This window comes from Manis javanica, chromosome 7 (genome assembly GCF_040802235.1).
Source record: "Manis javanica isolate MJ-LG chromosome 7, MJ_LKY, whole genome shotgun sequence".
Lineage (NCBI taxonomy): Eukaryota > Metazoa > Chordata > Mammalia > Pholidota > Manidae > Manis > Manis javanica.
In genome coordinates this window covers 36,732,501-36,755,809 of record NC_133162.1, presented here as the reverse complement: position 1 = coordinate 36,755,809, position 23,309 = coordinate 36,732,501, and the positions used below count along the sequence as shown (strand labels likewise).

The window sequence follows — 23,309 nt, the reverse complement described above, 5'->3', positions numbered from 1 at the left end:
AGGCATTCTCCTGTGTAGCCACACAGCTGGATTAAATGTTTCTGAGGTTCTTCTTTCATTTTGTCATTTTTCTATTAGCAATTTTCAGTCATTTCAGAAACATTGCCCACACAATAAACTTTTACCTTCTAGCTTGGCATTTCAGCTTGCTGTTTTTTAGCTTAATGCTGTTCAACTTTTCTTTTTCTGTCCAGACTAACTTGTGTTCCCTTATCTTGTCCTGCTCTACTTTGCCTCTTTCTGTGATAAAGAAGGCAAATAAAAGATCACATTTCTTTTGGAAATGTCTGATCTCAAGAAAAAGACCCCAGAAGAAATTACTAATTAAAGCAATGAGTTTCTATATATTTGGGAAATTTTGAGAAATTTTTCTCTAAAGTCACATACAGCTCTACCTTACCTTTTTTTCCCTCTTTATAAAACTTTCTTTTTTTAAAGACTACATAGTATTCCATTTCATTAGTATTACTCTATAACAATTTATTCAATATCTTTTTGTGTGTGGGGGAGAAAAACATACATTCTCTTATAGGAAAGCCTTGAATGATGTGCCAAAATTGATTAGGATAAAGAAGATAAAGCTAATTTTAATATATACTGAGAGAATGCTATTGCAAGGAATAGAGTCCTTCATTTGACCAAAGACATGGTGTTGATCATAAATGAAACATAATTTCAAATTCCAATAGAGAGAATATTATATGCTAAGTTAGGTACAATTTCAGTTGCTTGTTTTTCCCAGTTGGGTGTTGCCCCTATTTTCCCAAATTTTAATTTAACAATAAATATTTGCAAAAGAGTAAGAAAGAGTCAGTAAGAATACTTAGATATGTTTTATTAGATTCACTATTTTTAAATTTTCATTTCTTTTTATTAAGGTATCATTGATATACAAGTTATGAAGGTTTCACATGAGCAACATTGTGGTTACTACATTGTCAAGTTTCCCCTCCCCCACCGCATTGCAATCACTGCCCATCAGCGCAGTAAGATGCTATAGTTACTGCTTGTCTTCTCTGTGCTATACTGCCTTCCCCGTGCCCCCCTACATTATGTGTGCTAATCATAATAACCCTCAACCCCCTTCTCCCTAACTTCCCACCTGCCCTACCCACCCCCTTTCTCTTTGGTAACCGCTAGTCCCTTCTTGGAGTCTGTAAGTCTGCTGCTGTTTTGTTCCTTCGATTTTGCCTTGTTGTTAATACTCCACAAATGAGTTAAATCATATGGGCTTTCTGCTCTTAGCTTATTTCCCTGAGCATAATACACTCTAGCTCTATCCATTTTGTTGCAAATGGTAGTATTTCTTCTTATGGCTGAATAATATTCCATTGTGTATATGTACCACATCTTTATCCATTCATCTATTGATGGACACTTAGGTTGCTTCCATGTCTTGGCTATTGTAAATAGGGCTGCAATAAACATAGCGGTGCCTGTGTCTTTTTGAATCAGAAATCTTGTTTTCTTCTGGTAAATTCCTACGAGTGGAATTCCTGGTTCAAATGGTATTTCTATTTTTAGTCTTGAGGAACCTCCATATTGCTTTCCACAGTGGTAGAACTAATTTATATTCCCACCAACAGTGTAGGAGGCTTCCCCTTTCTCTACATCCTCACCAGCATTTGTTGTTGTTTGTCTTTTTGATGTTGGCCATCCTAAGTGGTCGGAGGTGGTATCTCATTGTGGTTTTAACTTGCATGTCCCTGATGATTAGCTATGTGGAGCATCTTTTCATGTGCCTGTTGGCCATCTGATTTTTCTTCGGAGAAGTGTCTGTTCATATCCTCCACCCATTTTTTTAATCGGGTTATTTGCTTTTTGGGTGTTGAGTGTGAATTCTTTATATATTTTAGGTATTGACCTGTTATTGAATGTGTTGTTTACGAATATATTCTCCCATACTATAAGATGCCTTGTTCTACTAATAGTGTCCTCCTTTGCTGTACAGAAGCTTTTTAGTTTGATGTAATCCCATTTGTTCATTTTTCCTTTGGTTTTCCTTGCCTGAGGAGATGTGTTCAGGAAAAAATTGCTCGTGTTTATATTCAAGAGATTTTTGCCTGTGTCTTCTAAGAGTTTTATGGTTTCATGACTTAGATTCAGGTCTTTGATCCATTTCGAGTTTACTTTTGTGTATGGAGTTAAACCAGTAATCCAGTTTCATTCTCTTACATGTAGTGTCCAGTTTTGCCAACACCAGTTGTTGAAGAGACTGTCATTTCCCCATTGTATATCCATGGCTCCTTTATTGTATATTAATTGGCCATATATGTATGGGTTTATATCTGGACTCTCTATTCTGTTCCATTGATCTATGGGTCTAGTCTTGTGCTAGCACCAAATTGTCTTGATTACTATGGCTGTGTAGTAGAGCTTGAAGTAGGGGAGAATAATCCTCCCAGCTTTATTCTTCCTTCTCAGGATTGCTTTGGCTATTCGGGGTGTTTTGTGGTTCCATATGAATTTTAGAGCTATTTGTTCTAATTCATTGAAGAATGCTATTGGTATTTTGATAGGGATTGCATTGAATCTCTGTATATTGCTTTAGGCAGGATGGCCATTTTGACAATATTAATTCTTCCTATCCATGAGCACAGGATGTGTTTCCATTTATTGGTATCTTCTTTAATTTCTCTCATAGTGTCTTGTAGTTTTCAGAGTATAGGTCTTTCACTTCCTTGGTTAGATTTTTTCCTAGGTATTTTTTTCTTTTTGATGCAATTGTGAATGAAATTGTTTTCATGATTTGTCTTTCTTCTAGTTCATCATTAGTGTATAGGAATGCAACAGATGTCTGTGTATTAATTTTGTATACACAGACAGCTTTGCTGAATTCAGGTATTCTAGTAATTTTAGAGTGGATTCTTTAGGGTTTTTTATGTGCAATATCATGTCATCTGTAAACAGTGACAGGTTAACTTCTTTCTTACCAATCTAGATGCCTTTTATTTCTTTGTGTTATCTGATTGCCATGGCTAGGACCACCAGTACTGTTTCAAATAAAAGTGGATAGAGTGGGCATCCTTGTCTTGTTTCTGAAATTAAAGGAAAAGCTTATTGCTGTTAAGTGTGATGTTGACTGTAGGTTTGTCTTACATGGCCTTTATTATGTTGACGTACTTGCTCTCTATACATTTTGTTGAGGGTTTTTATCATGATTGAGTGTTGAATTTTGTTGAATACTTTTTCAGCATCTATTCTGATGATCATGTGATTTTTGTCCTTTTTGTTGATGTGGTGTATGATGTTGATGGATTTTTGAATACTATCTTTGATACTATCATGAAAAATTTTGTACCAAAGTCTTTGTGCATACGTGTAATTATATTTGCAGGAGAAATTCCCAGCAGTATAATAGCTGGCCTTAATGATGTATATTAAAAATTTTGATAAATATTGCTAAGCTGCTCCACAACATGATTATACCAGTTTATATTTACAGTGTAAAATAGTGTATAGTACAGTAGTGTACAGAGTGTTTATTTCCCCACAGTGTTGCCCATACTAAGTGTTCTGAAGCTTTAAACTTAATGCCAGTGTGATAAGTGAAACATAGTATCACATGGCTTTAAGCTTTTGTACTTGTTTTACATGCATCTGATATATGGAAATAAATTTGCACTATTACTGAGTATTTCCAGTATGCAGTTGTAAAGACGTTTCTGTCTCCAGCTTGGGTGGTATTCCTTCTTTTCACTGCCTGCCTGCCTGTTCTCACATGTTGTGCTTCCGCCTCTGCTCCCAGACGCCTCCCCAGGACATTACAGCACTCAGTGATGCTCTGCACTGCATGTTAAACACTTGAGTGCTGGTTTATTTGACAGTCATTTATTTAGCTATGGTAACTTACAGCTTATAGCTATCTTTAGATAGCTGTGATGAGAAATTTATCTTTATTTTTGTGTCTGTTTTTATGTTGCTTCATTTTTTTTTTATTTCTTGCATATTTCTTGATTCTTTTCTGAAATAAAGTGTAAATCACTGGAGTCTGACTGAAAAAACTTTTTTTTTTCCTTTACTGCTTCTACTTTTCAATTAATAGTTAGATAGCCATTAGGGAAGTTATCTGTGGTATCCTAGCACTTTCCTAATTGACAGCTAGGTACTTAGACTCTTTTTATCTCTAGAGCAAAATACAGAATGAAAGAGGAAGGAGATTCTTTGGATAAACTTGTAATTAATTAATTGTATAATCTGAGTGTATTTGCTTTTTGAAAGAAAGAATTTAGATAATACCAAGATTCCTTTAACCATAGGAAGAATTTTGTTTTATTAGCACTCTTGGCAGCTTACATGAGTAGACAGAAATACTGAAAATTACTCATACAATTTTTGTTTTGTTTGTTTTAAGCTTGCTTTATCTGTATAATTGAGGGAGACATCTTTTGAGATTTTTGTCATTTTCAGTGTCACCTTTAGTGACCTGAGGTTGAGTTATACAGGCATATCTTGGAGATACTGCAGGTTCAGTACCAGATCACTACAATAAAGTGAATATAAGGTGAATAAAGCAAGTCAAATGGATTTTTTGGCTTCCCAGTGCATGTAAAAGTCATGTTTCTACATATTGGTAGTCTATTATGTATGTGATAGCATTATATCTGAAAGAGCAATATACATACTATAATTAAAAATATTTTATTGCTAAAATGCTGATCATCATCTGAGTTTTCAGTGAGTTATAATCTTTTTGCTGGTGGAGGGTCTTGCCTCAGTACTGGTGGCTGCTGACTGATAAGTATGTTGGTTGCCGAAGGGTGGAATGTCTATGGCATTTTCTTAAAATAAGACAACAATGAAGTTTGCTGCACCAATTGACTTTTTCTTTCATGAACAATTTCTCTGTAGCATGCAGTGCTGTTTGGTCACATTTTACCCACAGTAGATCTTTCAGAATTGGAGTCAGTCCTCAAACCCTGGTGCTTTGTCAGCTATGTTTATGGAATAATCTAAATCCTTTGTTGTCATTTCAGCTATCTTCTCAGCATGTTCATCAGGAGTTGATTTCCATCTCAAGAGACCACTTTCTTTGCTCATCCATAAGAAGCAACTCCTCATCCATTCACATTTTATCATAAGATTGTAGCAATTAAGTCACATCTTCAGCCTCCACTTCCATAGAAATTATAGTTCTACCCACCACATCTGCAGTGACTTCCTCCACTGAGGCCTTAAACCCCTCAAAGTCATCCAGAAGGGTTGGAGTCAATTTCTTCCAAACTCCTATTAATGTTGATATTTTGACCACCTCCCATGAATCACCAGTGTTCTTAATGGCATCTAAATTAGAATGGTGAATCCTTTCCAGAAGGTTTTCAATTTACTTTGCATAGATCCATTAGAGGAATCACTATCTCTGACAGCTATTGCTTTACAAAATGTATTCCTTCAATAATAAGACTTGAATATCAAAATTTTTCCTTGATCCAAGGGCTACAGAATGGCAGTTGTGTTAGCAGGCACGAAAACAGCATTAATCTCATTGTCCACCTCTATCAGACCACTTGGGTGATCTGCATTGTCAATGAACAGTGATCTTTTGAAAGGAGTCTTTTTTCTGGCAGTAGTTCTCACCAGTAGGATTAAATACCAAGTAAACCATGCTATAAACAGATGTGCTGTCATCCAGTCTTTGCTATCCCATTTATAGAGCACAGGCAGAGTAGATTTAGCATAATTCTTAAGGCCCCTAGGATTTTTGGAATGGTAAATGAGCACTGTCTTCAAAATTACCAGCTGCATTATCCCCTAACAAAAGAGTCAGCCTATCCATTGAACCTTTGAAGACAGGCATTGACCTCTCCTCTCTAGCTATGAAAATTCTAGATGGCATTGTCTTTCCTATATAAGGCTGTTTTGTCTGCGTTAAAAATATGTTGTTCATTGTGGTCTCCTTCATTAATCATCTTGGCTAGATCTTCTGGATAGCTTGCTGCAGTTTTGACACCAGTACTTGCTGCTTTACCCTGCACATTTGTTATGGGTTCAGCTTCTTAAACCTCATAAACCAACCTGTGCTAGCTTCAGACTTTTTCTTCTGCCTCTTTCTCATCTCTGTTGACCATTACAGAATTAAAGAGAGGGAAGGACTTGCTCTGGATTAAGCTTTGGCTTAAGGAAATACTGTTTGATTTCCTGTCCAGACCACTGAAACTTTCTCCATATCAGCAGTTTCGCTGTTTGATTTTCTTATCATTCATGTGTTCTCTGAAGTAGCGATTTTTTTTCCTTAAAGAACTTTGCCTTTGCATTAACAAACTTGGCTAACTGACACAAGAAGCCTAGCTTTTGGCGTGTGTCTGTTTTTGACATGCCTTCTTCACTGAGCTTAATAATTTCTAGCTTTTGATTTAAAGTGAGAGATGTCTGACTCTTCTTTCACTTGAACACTTTTAAGCCATTGCATCATTATTAATTGGCTTAATTTCAGTATTGTTGTCTTAGGAAATAGGGAAGCCTGAGGAGAGGGAGAGAGACAGGCGAACAAGCCAGTTAGTGGAGCAATCAGAACACACAGTATTTCTTGACTAAGTTTGCTGTCTTCTGTGGGTGGGTTTTGTGGTGCCTCAAAACAGTTACAATAGTGATGTCAAAGATGGCTCATCAGAAATCGCCATAACAAATACAATAATGGAAAAGTCTGAAATATTGTAAGAATTACCAAAATGTGACACAGAGATGTGAAGTGAGCAAATACTGTTGGAAAAATGGTGGTGATAGACTTGCTTGATGCAGAGTTGCCACAAACCTTCAATTTATAAAAAAATGCAATATCTGTAATGCACATTAAAGGATAGCACAGTAAAACAAGATACACCTGTATGTATTTGTTGGTTTATCACTTCTGACATCAATAATAGTTTTGGTAAGAAGTGTCTGAAATGAGCTCTGCTACTACTCTGTGGCTATCATCAGAAGCAACAAAGTAATCTTTTCTCTTTAGAAGAACTCAAGGAAGGTTGAATATCTAGATGTAGATGTTAATAATTTCTAAAATGTTCTCCCCAAATATTTTAGATCTTAATGTGAAAGAGAAAATAATTGAAGACATGCGAATGACACTGCAAGAACAGGAACAAACTCAGGAAGAACAAGATCAAGTGCTTGAGTTGAAATTGCAGGAAGCTGAAAGGCTGGCTACAGGTAGAATAAGAAGTGCTTAAATATCTTGAGATATACTCTTCCGTTTTCTTTATTTTCCTACATTTCTTTCCTTTGTGAAATGCTTGTAGTATTTATAATAATTCACAGTGAAAAAGTATTTGGTGAGTTTTTGGAATGTCTTGTCACTTGCTACCTTCCAACATGATGAAAAAAAATTTTTTAATCTAATTGAAATTGTATCTAGTAAAAAGGAATAAAGAAACTTTCATAATAACTGGATGGTAAATTGCAGTTTTCCCACAAGTTAAGGATAAACTTTCAACTGAGTTTCTTCTCTTTTCAGCTTTTATTATAATCTTGTACATTTATCTCAATACTCTGATTCCATCCTTCAGAAGACCCATCAGATTTTTTTTCATTAATAACATAATATGGAATATCCTTTATAATTAAGATTGACATGCATTTATACTTTGTATTCTGTACACTATTCACTGTGTTCCTGAAAGATCCTTGTTGTCCCTCTTTTGTAAGAATTTGGTAAAAGCTCTCAGAAGTAGAGCTGTTGGATTAGTCACACTTCTCTCTTGGTCTTTCGTCTTTTGGGTCTGATTCTTGTCTGTCCTATACAACATGTATCCTCTACATGGTATAATTTTTGCATGTGCTTTTAAAAACTAGTTTTATATTTAATTTTATGTTTTCAAATCAGAATTGGAAAAATGGAAGGAAAAATTCAAAGATCTGGAAACTAAAAGTAATCAAAGATCAAATAAAGAACTTGAGGATAATATAGATGTACTTAGTGGAAAGCTCAGTAAGCTGCAGGATGAGTTACAGGTATGATTTTGTCTTTGTATATATCTGTCCATTGTTTTTCTCATGAGAGGAGAATTAAGTAAATATTTTGTAACTAATTTAGATACAGGTAAAACATCTGTGAAATATTCATATATAGATATAAATTTTCAGTGTAAAAATGAGGAAATTCCCAAGATACAAACAACTGAGTGCCAATGAAAATACGTGGTTAGGTGTTCAATTTTACATTTTATTATATATTTAATTCTTAAATCACCACTTCATATATCTTTGTACCTATTTTTCTACTTAATTTTTATTCATCAAATGCTGTTGTGGGGAAGATGACTATTAGGAAGCTTATTTCGATTATTATAAGTAATCTTTTCAATGTTTAATAAGTTGGAAGGGAATACAGTTGTTATTTGAACCCTGGAATATATTTGAAACCATGCTATATAGAAGGTACTCTGTTGATGTTGTTTTTTTCCATGTTCAACTCTCACTATGTACAGAATATAGTATATGGGGGAAATATTTTTTAAATGGAATTTACCAAATACCACTTATAATGTATGTTTTACTAGAAGTTGCATTCATAACTTGTTTTGAAATTGAAGAAACAGTGATTTTAAAAAGTTTACTGCATCTAAATTATTTTTTTAATTCAGACTGTATATAATCAGATACAAAAAAATTAATTTCTTTTGTAACTGTTAATTATGTGTGCTAGAATTTACCCTTTCCATTGTAAAACCCAAAGGCAGCTAGAACATAGTAAATACTCCATTAATTATGAAAAAATGCATTAACTATATTGAAAATGTTCAAGAATATTGGTACGTCTTACATTGTTCTAAATTGATATAATTATCCATCTTAGATTATAAATTTTGTAATCTTAGAATGTACTGCCATAGTTTATCCAGTTCAGTGATTTTATAATTTTTTTTAGCTGTGGGATATATATTTATATGTATATTTTCAGTGTACTTTTATTTTTGTTTCAAATGATGTTTTATTTGGAATTTGAATGCATAAATTAGATGCTTTTAAACCCAAAAGATCTATGGAAGCCACTTTGAAAATTACTGATCAACTATATTCTGTTCCCAGTGTCCCTTAAACTAATAAACTGTTTGTCCTGTTGCACAAGTTATTCTTTACTTAGCATCCTGTATACACAGGAATATTTTACTTTTGAAACTGTGAAATTAGAAATGACCAACACAAACCAAGCCTTTTCGTTCTGGCATTTTAGGAACACTTAGGTCTCTGTAGCTCAGAAATTTAAATTGTTTATTTCTTCTTAACCTCACTGATGAAGGAAAGTCCCTAAATGGATTTCATAGCAAAATTAAGTTTATAAAGGAAGGGAATCAGCAGTGTTCATTCTATAATCTGAAATAAACTCTGGTCTTGTATTGTTTAAAAAAGAACACCTGTTTTTAAGTTTTCATAAAGGTGAAAAGTGATGGGTTCTATTACAGTGTTATAAAAACAGGTTGATATAGTACTTCTCAAGCAATTGGTAGTTACTTGTACTATTTATATGTAGGAATCTGAACAGAAATACAATGCTGATAGAAAGAAGTGGTTAGAAGAAAAAATGATGCTTATCACTCAGGCAAAAGAAGCTGAGAGTCTACGAAACAAAGAGATGAAAAAATATGCTGAAGACAGAGAACGTTGTTTAAAGCAACAAAATGAAGTGGTTGGTGACAATTATACTTTACCTTTGGTGTATTTCACATGCTTTGGTTTGTCACATTTATCCTTGGAATTCTTATCAGTCTCTACGTGGTTGCCTGTTTTTGTTCTTGTTTTGTTTTTAGGGCAGTTTGTCTATTTTGTGAGATGATTTTTCTGTTCCATTTTATCTTAGAGTTCATTTGTTTTTATTTTAACTTTTTTCAGTCCACTTAGCAAGTTGGGAAAATACCTAATTACATCTCAGTATCTAAAAGGTAATGTAAAAATCTCTTCCTTTTAACTGCCACAGGGACAATGTTATATTATTATATTGCAAAACTTTTTGCATTTCGAACTGTAGATTCTAACATGGTGTGTGTATTTTACCACATAAGCCAATTTTATCAGGTCTCTGAAAAGTCAACTAGTTTCTATAAGACTATAGGTAGAAATAACCTTGAGTTTTACATTGACTAGCTGTAGTTCTTATAGCAGTTTTATCTTAGCTTGTTTGTCTTCATCCTATTTTAATTGACAACTTAGTCTGTTTGACATGCAATGTTGCCAAACAAAAAAAAGTTAAAAGACATCACTGATCCTAGGAAAACTACTGAGGGACATATTAACATTATCTTTAAATGGAAAACTTGTTCTCTGTTTGCAGTAATAGTAACTTGAGAGTATCACATTGTTATCCCTTGTTATTTCCTTTATTTATGACTGCTAATCTTTCCTGTTAAAACAGGAATGTTAATTTTCAGTAACTTAAGGATGATTTTCTCCCTGGCTTAAAACAATATTTTTATGGTTTTATTCTGAAATCATTTTATTTACAGAAAAGTTGCAAAACCTAGTACAGAGCTCTTGTACACCTATCACCTAACTTCTCTTTCTTTTATGTAACAACGGTACAATGATGAAAACCAACAAATTAATATTATAGTACTACTAACTAAATTATGGACCTTATTAGAATTTACCAATTTTCCCACTAATGTCTTTTTCTGGGTCCAGAATCTAATCCAGGATACTACATTACATTTAGTTGACATGTTCAGAGTCTTGACTCTTTTTGTCATATGCCATGTTTTGTGAGACTAATACTTGTCATTACTAAACTAAGATAGCAATGTTTTATTTCATGTGCCAACTTATGTAGTTGGAGGTACTTTCAGAAAGTGTTGAGTTGAGCAGAAATCTGTTGAGTGGATCTGTCTTACTAGGACAGGTTGCTGCTGGCTCTCTGTTCCTATTTTATGCCCATTAAATCTTCATGGGCAGTAGTAAGACACAAGAAGTGAAATTAAAACTGTTGGCTGATAGTGCAGTTCCAAACCAGGAATGGAGCTGCTCCTAGTCAGTGGTCCTTTTGGCAGTGATGCCAGCAAGCTAAACGTGCTTTGAGTTTTTAATTATAGAGAAAGCTAGCATCCTCCTTTCTTGTATATTTCTTTATAGTCATACCTAGGGTGTATGTGTCTGCCATATTTACAAAGTAAATTGTTGACTCCTTTTTTATTAGTAGTAAATTGTTCAATTTTTTAAGCTTTTTAAATTGTAACACAAACACAGTAAATAAACAAAGCGGATACATAGTTCACTGAATTATTGTACAGCCAACACTGACTTAACCATCACCCAGTTAAAGAAGTAGAACATTCTAGCACCCCAGAGGCTCCTTCTTCTACTGCTTTCCCAGTGGGAATAACTATTCTGTTCTTTAATATTATACTTTAGTCTGACCACTTTTGAATTTCATATAGATGGAAATAAACAGTTGAATGAACAACACAGATTTGACCTGTGTGGGTACATTTACATGCTGATTCTTTTTCAGTAAATACAGGACAGAATTATAAGTGTATTTTCCTTATGATTTTCTTAATATGTTCTGTTCTGTAATTCATTTTGTTGTAAGAATACAGTATTCTTACAATACATGTAACATACAAAATATGTGTCAATCAACTGTTGATTTTACCGGTAAGGCTCAACAGTAGGCTATTGGTAGGTAAGTTTTGGGGGAGTCACAAGTTACACGTGGATGTTCAACTCTGAGTGGTTGGTTCTCCAAGCCCCCACATTCTTCAATGCTCAACTATATACAGAATTTCATTTGTGTGTGTGCTGGCTTCTTTCACTCAGTATTGTATGTGTGAGAATCACCTCTGTGTTGTTGTGTGTAGCTGTGGTTAGTCCACTTTCATTGCTGAATATTTTAATGTATGAATACACCACAGTTTATTCATTTCAGTGTTGAAGATAGTGGGTTGTTCCCTGTTTTGGGCTGTTAAGAGTAAATTCTCATATCCATTTTTACACATTTTTCTTAGTGTACATGTGTATGCATTTCTGTTGCATATTTAGCCAAGAATAAAATTGCTAGATAGGGTATATCTATGTGGAACTCTAGTAGAATGCCAGAATTAGTGCTTTTCAAAGTAATCATACCCATTTATACTCCAACTAGTTGCTATATATACCCACCAACATACTGTTTTGTCAGTCATTTTTTATGGTTCTAATGTGCTTTTCCTTGATTACTAATGAGGTTGAGAATCATTTCATTTGTTTATTAGCTCTACCTATTTTCTGTTAGACTAAATAGCTTTTTCTTGTTAATATGTAGTTCCTTATTCTTGCTGGATAGGAACCCTTTGTCCGTAATGTGTTACAAGTACCTTTTTGCAACCTTTAGTTTTCTTTTTCACTGCCATATTGCTTTTCTGTGAATTATAAATTCTTAAACTAATTTTAGTTCATTTTCCCAATCTTTTCCTTCATAAACCTAAAGGAATACTATTCGCTTACATTATTTCCTGTTTAAGGTTTTACTTTTCATATTTAGAACCTAGAATGGTTTTTATGTTGGACTGAGATGGGGTCAAAGCTTGTTTTTTGTGTGTTTTTTTTATGTGGATTACCAGTTTTCCTCATAGTATTAATGGAAAAAAAACCTGTTTCCTTCCCACTGCTTTATTTACCACTTTTGTCATAGATCAGTTATCCAAGATTTAGAAATTTTGGTGTGAGATTAGGGTTGCTTTGGCTATTCAGTCCTTCCAGCACCCATTGTTGAAAAGACTGTCCTTCCTTCCATTGAATTTCTATGGCACTTTTGTACTGTGTCAATTGACCATATATTTGTGGGCCCTCTACTTTGTTCCACTGATCTCTCTCTCTCTCTCTCTCCTTAAACCAGTATCACAGTCTTGATTATCATAATGCTTGAAATGACATAGTGTGACTGCTCCTACTTTATTCTTCATTTTAAAAATAATTTTGACTATCTTAGATAATTTGCATTTCTGTGGAACTTTTAGAGTCAGCTTCTCCATTTCTACACACACACACACACACACACACACACACACACACACACACACACACGCATGCACGCACGCACGCACGCCTGGATTTTGATTGAAATTACCTTGATTCTATAGATTTATTTGGGGAGAACAGTCATCTTAACAATATTGAGTCTTGAGCCTTGAACATACATTATCCCTCCATTTAAGTGTTCTTTAATTTCTTTCAACAATGTCTACATTTTATACATATTCTCTTTAATTAACACTAACCAAATTGTGATTTTTGAACCCATTGAAAATGGTATTTTAAATATTCATCTCTGTTTTTTGTTGCTAGTAGTTTTGTCATTTGTTTTACTTTAATTGTGCCCTGTCATTTCCCAGATTGGCGAAAATGCTGGTATTAGTTTAAAAGCTATTAATTGCTTACTGAAAGAAGTGACTGATAAGTTGATTTTTTTAAGGTATCATTGATATACACTCTTGTGAAGGTTTCACAAGAAAAACAATGTGGTTACTACATTCACCCATATTATTAAGTGCCCCCCCATACCCCATTGCGGTCACTGTCCCATTAGTGTAGTAAAATGCCACAGAGTCACTACTTGTCACTACTTGTCATCCCTGTGCCACACTGTCTTCCCCATGACCCCCCCACCCTGACACCATGTGAACGAATCAATACCCTTCAATCCCCCTTCTCCCTCCCTCCCCACTTGCCCTCTCCTACCCCTCCCCTTTGGTAACCACTGGTCCCTTGGAGTCTGTGAGTCTTCTGCTGTTTTTGTTCTTTCAGTTTTGCTTTGCTGTTATACTATGCAAATGAGGGAAATCATTTGGTATTTGTCTTTCTCTGCCTGACTTACTTCACTGAGCGTAATACCCTCTAGCTATATCTATGTTGTGGCAAATGGTAGGATTTGTTTGTTTCTTATGGCTGAATAATATTCCATTGTGTATATGTACCACATCTTCTTTATCTGTTCATCTACTGATGGACACTTATCTGGACTATTGTAAATAGTGCTGCAGTAAACATAGGGGTGCATATGTCTTTTTGAATCTGAGAAGTTGTTTTTTTTTGGGTAAATTCCTAGGATGGGAATTCCTGGGTGAAATGATATTTCTATTTTTACTTTTTTGGGGCACCTCCATATTGCTTTCCACAAGGTTAAACTAGTTTACATTCCCACCAGTAGTGTAGGAGGGTTCCGCTTTCTCCGATCCTCGCCAGCATTTGTTGTTTCTAGTCTTTTCGATGTTGGCTGTCCTAACTGGTGTGAGGTGATATCTCACTGTTGTTGTAATGTGCATTTCCCTGATAATTTAGTGATGTGGAGCATCTTTTCATGTGCCTCTTGGCCATCTGAATTTCTTCGGTGAATTGTCGGTTCATATTCTCTGCCCATTTTTTAATAGGGTTATTTGCTTTTTGGGTGTTGAGATGTGTGAATTCTTTATATATTTTGCATATTAATCCATTGTCAGATAAATAGCTTACATATATATTCTCCCATACTGTAGGATGCCTTTTTGGTCTGCTGATGGTGTCCTTTGCTGTACAGAAGCTTCTTAGCTTGATGTAGACCCATTTGTTCATTTTTGCTTTTGTTTCCCTTGCCGGAGGATATGCTTTCAGGAAAATGTTGAACATGTTTATATTCAGGAGATTTTTGCCTATGTTGTCTTCTAAGAGTTTTATGGTTTCATGACTTACATTCAGGTCTGTGATCCATTTCGAGTTTACTTTTGTGTGTGGGGATAGACAGTACTCCAGTTTCATTTTCTTGCATGTATGTAGCTGTCCAGTTTTGCCAACTTGAGTTGTTGAAAGGGCTGTCATTTCCCCCATTGTATATCCATGGCTCCTTTATTGTATACTACTAATTGACCATATATGTTTGGGTTTCTCTATCTGGGCTCTCTAATCTGTTCCATTAGTCTGTGGGTCTGTTCTTGTGCCAGTACAAATTGTCTTGATTACTGTGGCTTTGTAGTACAGCTTGAAGTTGGGGAGCATAATGCCCCCAGCTTTACTCTTCCTTCTCAGGATTGCTTTGACTATTTGGGGTGTTTTGAGGTTCCCTATGAATTTTAGAACTATTTGTTCTAGTTCATTGAAGAATGCTGTTGGTATTTTTTTGATAGGGATTGCATTGAATCTGTATATTGCTTTAGGCAGGATGGCCATTTTGACAATATTCTTCCTATCCATGAGCACGGGATATATTTTCATTTATTGGCATCTTCTTTAATTTGTCTTGTAGTGTCTTGTAGTTTTTAGGATATAGGTCTTTCACTTCCTGGGTTAGGTTTATTCCTAGGTTTTTTTTTCTTTTTGATGTAATTGTGAATGGAATTGTTTTCCTGATTTATCTTGCCACTAGTTCATTGTTAGTATATAGGAATGCAACAGATTTCTGTGTATTAATTTTGTATCCTTCAACTTTGCTGAATTCAGATATTAGATCTAGTAGTTTTGGAGTGTACTCTTTAGGGTTTTTTAATATACATTATCATGTCATCTGCAAACCGTGACAGTTTAACTTCTTCCTTACCAATCTGCATGCCTTTTATTTCTTTATGTTGTCTGATTGCCATGGCTAGGATCTCCAGAACTATGTTGAATAAAAGTGGGGAAAGTGAGCATCCTTGTCTTGTTCCCTATCTTAAAAAACTTTCAGCTTCTCACTGTTAAGTATGATGTTGGCTGTGGGTTTGTCATATATGGCCTTTATTATGTTGAGGTACTTGCCCTCTATACCCATTTTGTTGAGAGTGTTTATAATGAATGTATATTGAATTTTGTCAAATGCTTTTTCAGCATCTATGGAGATGATACGTGGTTTTTGTCCTTGTTTTTGTAGATGTGGTGGATAATCTTGAGGGATTTTCAAATATTGTACCATCCTTGCATCCCTGGAATAAATTCTCCCTGATCATCAAGGATGATCTTTTTGATGTATTTTTGAATTTGGTTTGCTAATATTTTGTTGAATATTTTTGTGTCTTTGTTCATCAGGGATATTGGTCTGTAATTTTCTTTCCTTTATGGTGTCTTTGTTTGGTTTGGTATTAGAGTGATGCTGCCCTCATAGAAAGAGTTTGGAAGTATTCTCTCCTCTTTTACTTTTGGAAAACTAAAAGGAGGATGGGTACTAGGTGTTCACTAAATGTTTGATAAAATTCAGCAGTGAAGCCATCTGGTATAGGAATTTTGTTAGGTAGTTTTTTGATTACCAAATCAATATCATTGCTGGTTATTCATCTGTTCAGATTTTTTTGTTTCTTCCTGGGTCAGCCTTCGAAGATTGTATTTCTCTAGAAAGTTGTCCATTTCTTCTAGGTTGTCCAGTTTCTTAGCATATAATTTTTCATAGTATTCTTTAATAGTTCTTTGTATTTCTGTGGTGTCCGTAGTGATTTTTACTTTCTCATCTTTTATTCTGTTTATGTGAGTAGACTCTCTTTTTTTTCTTGATAAGTCTGGCTAGGGGTTTACCTATTTTGTTTTTCGTCTCAAAGAACCAGCTCCTGCTTTCATTGATTCTTTCTATTGTTTTATTCTTCTCAATTTTATTTATTTCTGCTCTAATCTTTGTTAGGTCCCTCCTTCAGTTAACATCGGGCCTTATTTGTTCTTCTCTTTCTAGTTCCGTTAATTGTGAGTTTAGACTGTCCATATGGGATTGTTCTTTCCTAATGTAGGTCTGCATTGCAGTATAGCATGGCCTTTGCTGTGTCCCACAGATTTTGCAGTGTTGAATTATTGTTGTCATTTGTCTCAATATATTGCTTGATCTCTATTTTTATTTGCTAATTGTTCCATTGATTATTTAATGGAGCATGTTGTTCAGCCTCCCTGTGTTTGTCGGCTTTTTCGTTTTCTTTGCATAAGTTATTTCTAGTTTCATACTTTTGTGGTCTGAGAATCTTGTTGGTACAATTTCAGGCATTTTTGAATTTACTGAAGCTCTTTTTGTGGCCTCGTATATGATCTATTCTTGAAAATGTTCCATAAGCACTTGAGAAGAATCTGTATCCTGCTACTTTTGGGTGGAGTGTTTTGTAGATGTCTGTTAGGTCCAGCTGTTCTATGTGTTGTTCAGTACCTTTGTCTCCTTACTTATTTTCTGTCTGGTTGATCTATCCTTTGGAGTGAGCATATAGATGGGTCTTGTTTTTTTATCCATTCAGTGACTCTATCTCTTTTGATTGGTGCATTCAGACCGTTTACATTTATGGTGATTATTGATGGGTGTGTACTTAACTGCCATTGCTGGCTTTAGATTTGTGGTTACCAAAGGTTCAAGGGTAACTTCCTTACTATCTAACAGTCTAATTTAACTCAATTAGTATGCTATAACAAACAAAACCTAAAGTTTCTTTTTTTACCCCTCCTTTTTCTTCTTCCTCCATTCTTTATATATTAGATACCATACTCTGTACACTTTGTCTATCCCTTGACTGATTTTGGGGGTAGTTGATTTGATTTTGAATCTGCTTAGCAATTAATTGTTCTACTTTCTTTTCTGTGGTTTTATTTCCTCTGGTGACAGTTATTTAGACTTAGGAACACTTCCATCTATAATAGTCACTCCAAAATAAACTGCAGAGATGGTTTGTGGGAGGTAAATTCTCTCAGCTTTTGCTTATCTAGAAATCGTTTAATCCCTCTTTCAAATTTAAATGATAATCTTGCCAAGTAGTGTATTCTTGGTTCAAGGCCCTTCTGTTTCATTGCATTAAATATGTCATGCCATTCCGTTCTGGCCTGTAAGGTTCCTGTTAAAAAGTCTGATGATAGCCTGTTGGATTTTCCTTTGTATTTGATCTTTTTTCTCTCTTTGGCTACTTTTAAAAGTCTTCCCTTGTCTTTGATCTTTGCCATTTTAATTATTATATGTCTTGGTGTGGTCTTCCTTGGGTCCTTTGTGTTGGGAGATCTGTGCACCTCCATGTCCTGAGAAAGCATCTCCTTCCCCAGATTAGGGAAGTTTTCAGCAATTACCTCCTCAAAGACACTTTCTATCCCTTTTTCTCTCTACTTCTTCTGGTACCTCTGTAATGGGAATATTGTTCCATTTGGATTGGTTACATAGTTCTCTCAATATTCTCTTCATTCCTAGAGATCCTTTTTCTCTGTGTGCCTCAGCTTCTTTGTATTCCTCTTCTCTAATTTTTGTTTCATTTACTGTCTCCTCTATTATATCTAATCTGCTTTTAAATGCCTCCATTGTATTTTTCATTTCAGATATTGTATTCCTTAATGATCGAATCTCAGTCCTTAATTCTACCCTGAGTTCTTGAATATTTTTCTGTACCTGCAGTAGCATGTTTATGAATTTTATTTTGAACTCTTTTTCAGGAAGATTGATGATTTCAGTTTCACTTGGTCCTTTTTCTGTCTTTTGTGGGATTTTGGTTTGAACCAGGTTCATTTGACATTTCATATTTTTATGTGGTGCCCTCTAGTGCCCAGAAGCTCTACTCTCTGGAGCTGCTTAGCCCCTGGAGTGATGTTGGGGGTCATAGGGGTGTGACACTGTTGCCTGAGGGGGAGGAAAGAGCTGTTTCTTGCTTCCTGGCTGCTGTTCCTGTCTCCACTGCCATAACCAGTGGGCCAAGTGCACAAGTGTAAGCCTCTCTATGTGTTTGTAGCTGCTGTAGGTGGGGTCTCCCACTCGCTGGCCTGATGCCTGGGCAAGGGCTGCCAGTTTGCAAGCTGGAGCTGGTCCAGAGGACAGCGCAGCAGTCTGCATATCACAGTAGGGGCCCATGGAGCTGCATAGCCAGTTAGGGGGATGAAGCACCTGAAGCTCCTGAAAGTTCCCAACCTGCTGGGCAGAGTGCACCTAGACAATATTGTCCACTGCCCTTTCTCCTGAGCAGCAAGCTCTGTGCAATCCTTGCCTCTTTTGCAGCCCTCTTGCTGTTAGGAAGTGTTTCTGAGACTGTCCGCCTTTCTTTTGTTCTGAGCATCTGGGTGTGGATCCCTTTTACACAAGCGGCTGGAATCTCAGGCTCTCCAAGTAATTCCATCTCTCTTAGCTTTCCAACCCCACTAACCTCCAGAACACGCTGAAATATAGGTTCATGCTCCCAGAGCAGATCTCCAGGACTGGGTGTTCAGCAGTCCTAGGTTTCCATCCCGTCCCTGCCTCTGTTTCTCTTCCTCCCACCAATGAGCTGGGGTGGGGGAAGGGCTTGGGTCCCACTGGATCACGGCTTTGGTACATTACCCTGTTCCATGAGTTCTTTTCTTTTCTCCCGGTATATGCAGTCTGTCTCAGCCTTCTTTCCTATTGTTCTTGTAGGATTTGTTGTATTAACTATATTTTCCTATTATATGTGGTTTTGCAAGGTGGCCTCTGTTTCACCTCTCATGCCACCATCTTTAATCTGAGGACACTAATAAGTTGATTTTTGGATGAAGTCAGATAAGGATAAATATAGAATATGGACATTACAAATAAAGGCATGTGTTACCTAGATTTGACTATGTAATTTGTGAATATTTTATCTAGACTTGACTATGTAATTTGTTACAGATCTTGTTCACAGTTGTATTTATTTTTTATTTATAATAAAATATATTTTAATTCTAAGATTCATTACTGTTTTAAGGTTTAACTTTAACATTTTCCTATTTTGTTGTTAGGAAATACTTACAGCACAGCTGGCAGAGAAAGACAGTAACCTTCAAAGTTGGCGAGAAGAACGGGATCAGCTGGTTGCAGCTTTAGAAGTACAGTTGAAAGCCCTGATCTCCAGTAATGTACAGAAGTATAATGAAATGGAACAATTGAAAAAGGTCACATCAGAAGCTTCTGGAACAGTCAGTAGAATCCCAGTCTTTCTGTCTTTTTACATATGGAATTTTTAAAAATTATTTAACTGATTTACTAAGGATTAAAGCTTAAGTTTCAGTAGATCAGAAGGGATTCAGAGTTTCAAAAATTATTTGGATATTTCTCATGTATTTTGCATTTTCCTAACTTATCATTATGATTGATTTGTCAATAACTAAATGAGAAGTAGGACTTTCTCCAATATTTTGGTCATAGATCCCAGGTAGAGTAATTGAAAATAAGCAATTTGTGATGTAGTCCTTAATCTGCCTTTAAAATGTGGAAATGTGATTCAACTTGAACTCTTGGTGATATTTAAATACTTGGACTCACCCTAAGTTTACTGATTGAAGGATAAATTATTCTGATAATAAGCACAGTGGTGAGTCATTCAAGAGTTACTTTTGTAGTACTACATTAGGGCTGGGCACTCTATATGAAGGGAGGATTGCATTTCACAGATAGCTCCTTCCCAGTTAAATTGAATCAGGATACATCTGAAGAATTAAATGATCTATACTTTAAAATCTGCTGCTTTATATAGCCTTCAGACAATAGGAATATAAATGCATGTGCATGTGTGTGTGTGTGTGCACATGCACACGCATGCATGTACATGGACCTACCTGTCTCTCACATCAAAAGACTTCCTGCTTCTAAGAGAAAGACTGCTCAAAAAGAGGTGGTAGCATGTAGTCTTAATGGCAAAGATTAGAAAATTGGAAAAATTAGATATCACTGCTGTTACTGTGGTTTTGGGACCTTTGGAAAAATTACTTAACATTTCTGAACTTTATCTAAATGAGAGATAATAATTCTTCCTAATAGAATTATGAAAATTAATTGAGAGCATTTGTGAAATAGCACAGTTTTTACCACAGTGGAAGTCAGTGTATTACTTTCCTCATGAATTAAATAAAATCTTTCTTGTTTGGCAACAATGGGTAGATGACATAAGAGATGAATTTGACTTTGTATTTTGATGACAGTGGTGAGAAGGCCCATATTGAAATTTATCAAGTTTAAAACATTATCTGATATTTTTCTACAGATCCCTTAAATAGGATTTGGGTCTAGAACATACCCTTTGACTGAGAAAGTGGGATGAAGAGTGTGTGGCAAGAAAAAAGTTTTCACTATCAGTATGATGTTTTCTACACTAATGCTATATAGTTGCATTCCAAGGATTTCTCTGGTTTTTCCAGATGGAAAAGTAGGAATAACAGTTCTTGCCAAATTTAACTCAGAGTTGCAGTGAAAGTAACTTGAGAGAATATATGTAAAACACCTTAAAAGTCTGAAAATAATCTTTCAGATCAGACCCAGAAGAGACTGGAAAGATTCCCAGTCTTTTCTGACTCTGAGGATGAAATAGAAGAGGAAGAAGGGTTAGGTGGTTTTGAAGAAGTCTTAATTACTTTCACTATTTAATCCACCCAAACCTTGATTTCATATTCTTTGGATGAAGTGTTTTAATATATTTTCAGTTACAGTGGATTGTTGCTTTAATGTTTCCTTACTTTAGGATAAACAAACCATGGATGTCAAGCCCAGTAAAATGAGTTCATTGGATCCTGGTGGAATTGAAACCAAGCCTCAGTCAACAAGTTTTGAAATTTCTAGGAATGAAGTAGAGGTGGGCATTGGTTCTACTTTTTCACTTTCTTTACCAGTGACCATTAATTATGAAATAACATTTGCATGTATGATTTAATCAGTTCTTGTAGGTGCCTTGCTATACAGGTAACTATGTGCTCTGAGTTGTGGGAAGGAAAACTAAAGGGTTTTGAGGAGAGATGAAATTCTTTTGGGAGATTAGGTTCCTAAATGATGTTAATTTTCTCTCAAAATGACATTGATCTCAAACAGCAGGTTTATTAATATAAATAAACTTGGTTGTCAGAAATAGAAAATCCCACAAAAGATGAAATGGGTGATTCTTTGCCCTCTAAGAGGTCCCTTTATTAAAGATGCTGTTAAACAGTATTTTTTTGAAATTGTGGCCATTTAATAACTTTGTCACCAAATTTCAATAGCTCACAGTGAGTTTCCTTAACTTGTCCTGGGCCTAGAGTTCTGTGAATCACTTTGGTTAATATAGGGATGCTCAGGTTTTGTATGGAATAGATAAAAGTTCTATGTCACTTAAAGGTTTAAAGATAAAATTACTTTTCAAATTTTGTTTTTTTAAACATGGGGAGCATTTAGCAGTTAGTGTTGGGAATATTGCCAACACTGAGGTTACAAGCATAAATAAGACATGATCACCATCCTCCAGAAGTAAAGAATCTAATAAGACAGATACCTAAATTAAATGACTGCCTTATTTGAGTTTACCATATGGGCTAAATGTTTCAAAGAGAATGCTGAGAAGAAACACTGAGGAGGTTATGAATTTCACCTCCGTGGCTGTGGGCATGGATTAGAGAGGGTAACATCATAGTAGGTCTGGAAGGTGAATAGAATTTTACCAAACAGAACAGGAATAGAAGGACATTTTAATCTGGGAAAAGAACACAAGCCATTCCTTTTACCTTGGCCTTTCCTGATAGCTTTTGGTAGAAATACCAAATAATTGGTATTGGCCTTGGAGACTAATACAAGTCATGTTGTTTCTAGAAAAGTTTGAAGTTGATCCATAAACAATATTAATTCTTGACTTCACAGGCAATTGCAAGGAGCATTTTTTTCTTTATAAATTTATATTTACTATCCTAAAGCCTCCTGATTCTAATTTTCTATTAAAAATTGTAGCAGTTATTGTATATTCCATAGCATTGGAGAATTGCATTGTTAGGCTATTTTGTATAAATTTTTTGCATTTGTGAAATCATTGTGCTTGACTGGGCTGAAAGTCTAAATTGATTCATTCATGTAGCTGATAGTTGGTTGATTCTGGGTACTCAGCTGGACCTACATGTTGGCCTGTCCCTGTGGCTTGGGTTTCTCAGAGCACAGTAGCTAAATTCTGAGGTAGGACATTTTGAAGGGGGAACGTCTTGAAAGTTAGTGTTTGAAGAGGAGAGGGCAGAGATTACATGGCTTGTTTTGACTGAGGCACAGAAAAACCCTGATGTTGCTTCCACCACATTCTCTTGGACCTGAAAGTTGTTATGACCAGCCCAGATTTAGGAAATGGGAATGAGACTCCATCTCTCAAGGTAAGAGTAGCAAGACTTTGCAGCAAAGTTTAATATACCATAATTGGAGTGGTTACTAAAAATCCTACTCTTCCCTTGGAAATTTCTGATTTAGTAATTTGTAGTAGGGTCTAAGACTCTTTAAAACAAATTCTCTAGGTAGCTCTTATGATCCTAGAAGTTTGGGAACCACTAATCTGTTAAGTTTCCCTGATTTTAACATACAATGTGTAAACTTGGAGAGAGTAGATGTAACTCAGTCTTTCTGTTCTTGCTCTGGCAAATTTTTATCTTTTATAATTCATTGTCTTTAATAAGTATCTTGGAGAATTAATTCCTTGTGATTTATAAATTAATATTCTGTAGATAAGATTTGTTTTCTTTTTAAATTCTGTTTTAGGATG

General features: G+C 35.3%; 1 protein-coding gene across 3 annotated transcripts in view; it reads left to right on the top strand.

Moving 5' to 3' along the window:
- The window catches only part of KIF20B (kinesin family member 20B), a 94,791-nt gene that overhangs the window by 45,375 nt on the left and 26,107 nt on the right, over window positions 1-23,309 (top strand). For 2 of the 3 annotated variants that reach the window (XM_037013353.2, XM_037013354.2), the window contains exons 23-28: window positions 7,021-7,146; window positions 7,820-7,947; window positions 9,467-9,622; window positions 19,576-19,752; window positions 21,291-21,401; window positions 23,306-23,309. The exon at window positions 23,306-23,309 is cut by the window's right edge and continues 194 nt beyond it. In XM_037013353.2, coding sequence (XP_036869248.2) covers window positions 7,021-7,146; window positions 7,820-7,947; window positions 9,467-9,622; window positions 19,576-19,752; window positions 21,291-21,401; window positions 23,306-23,309 — 702 coding nt within the window. The remainder of the gene's footprint in view (window positions 1-7,020; window positions 7,147-7,819; window positions 7,948-9,466; window positions 9,623-19,575; window positions 19,753-21,290; window positions 21,402-23,305) is intronic. The other variant, XM_073240715.1, reaches the window with a different exon arrangement.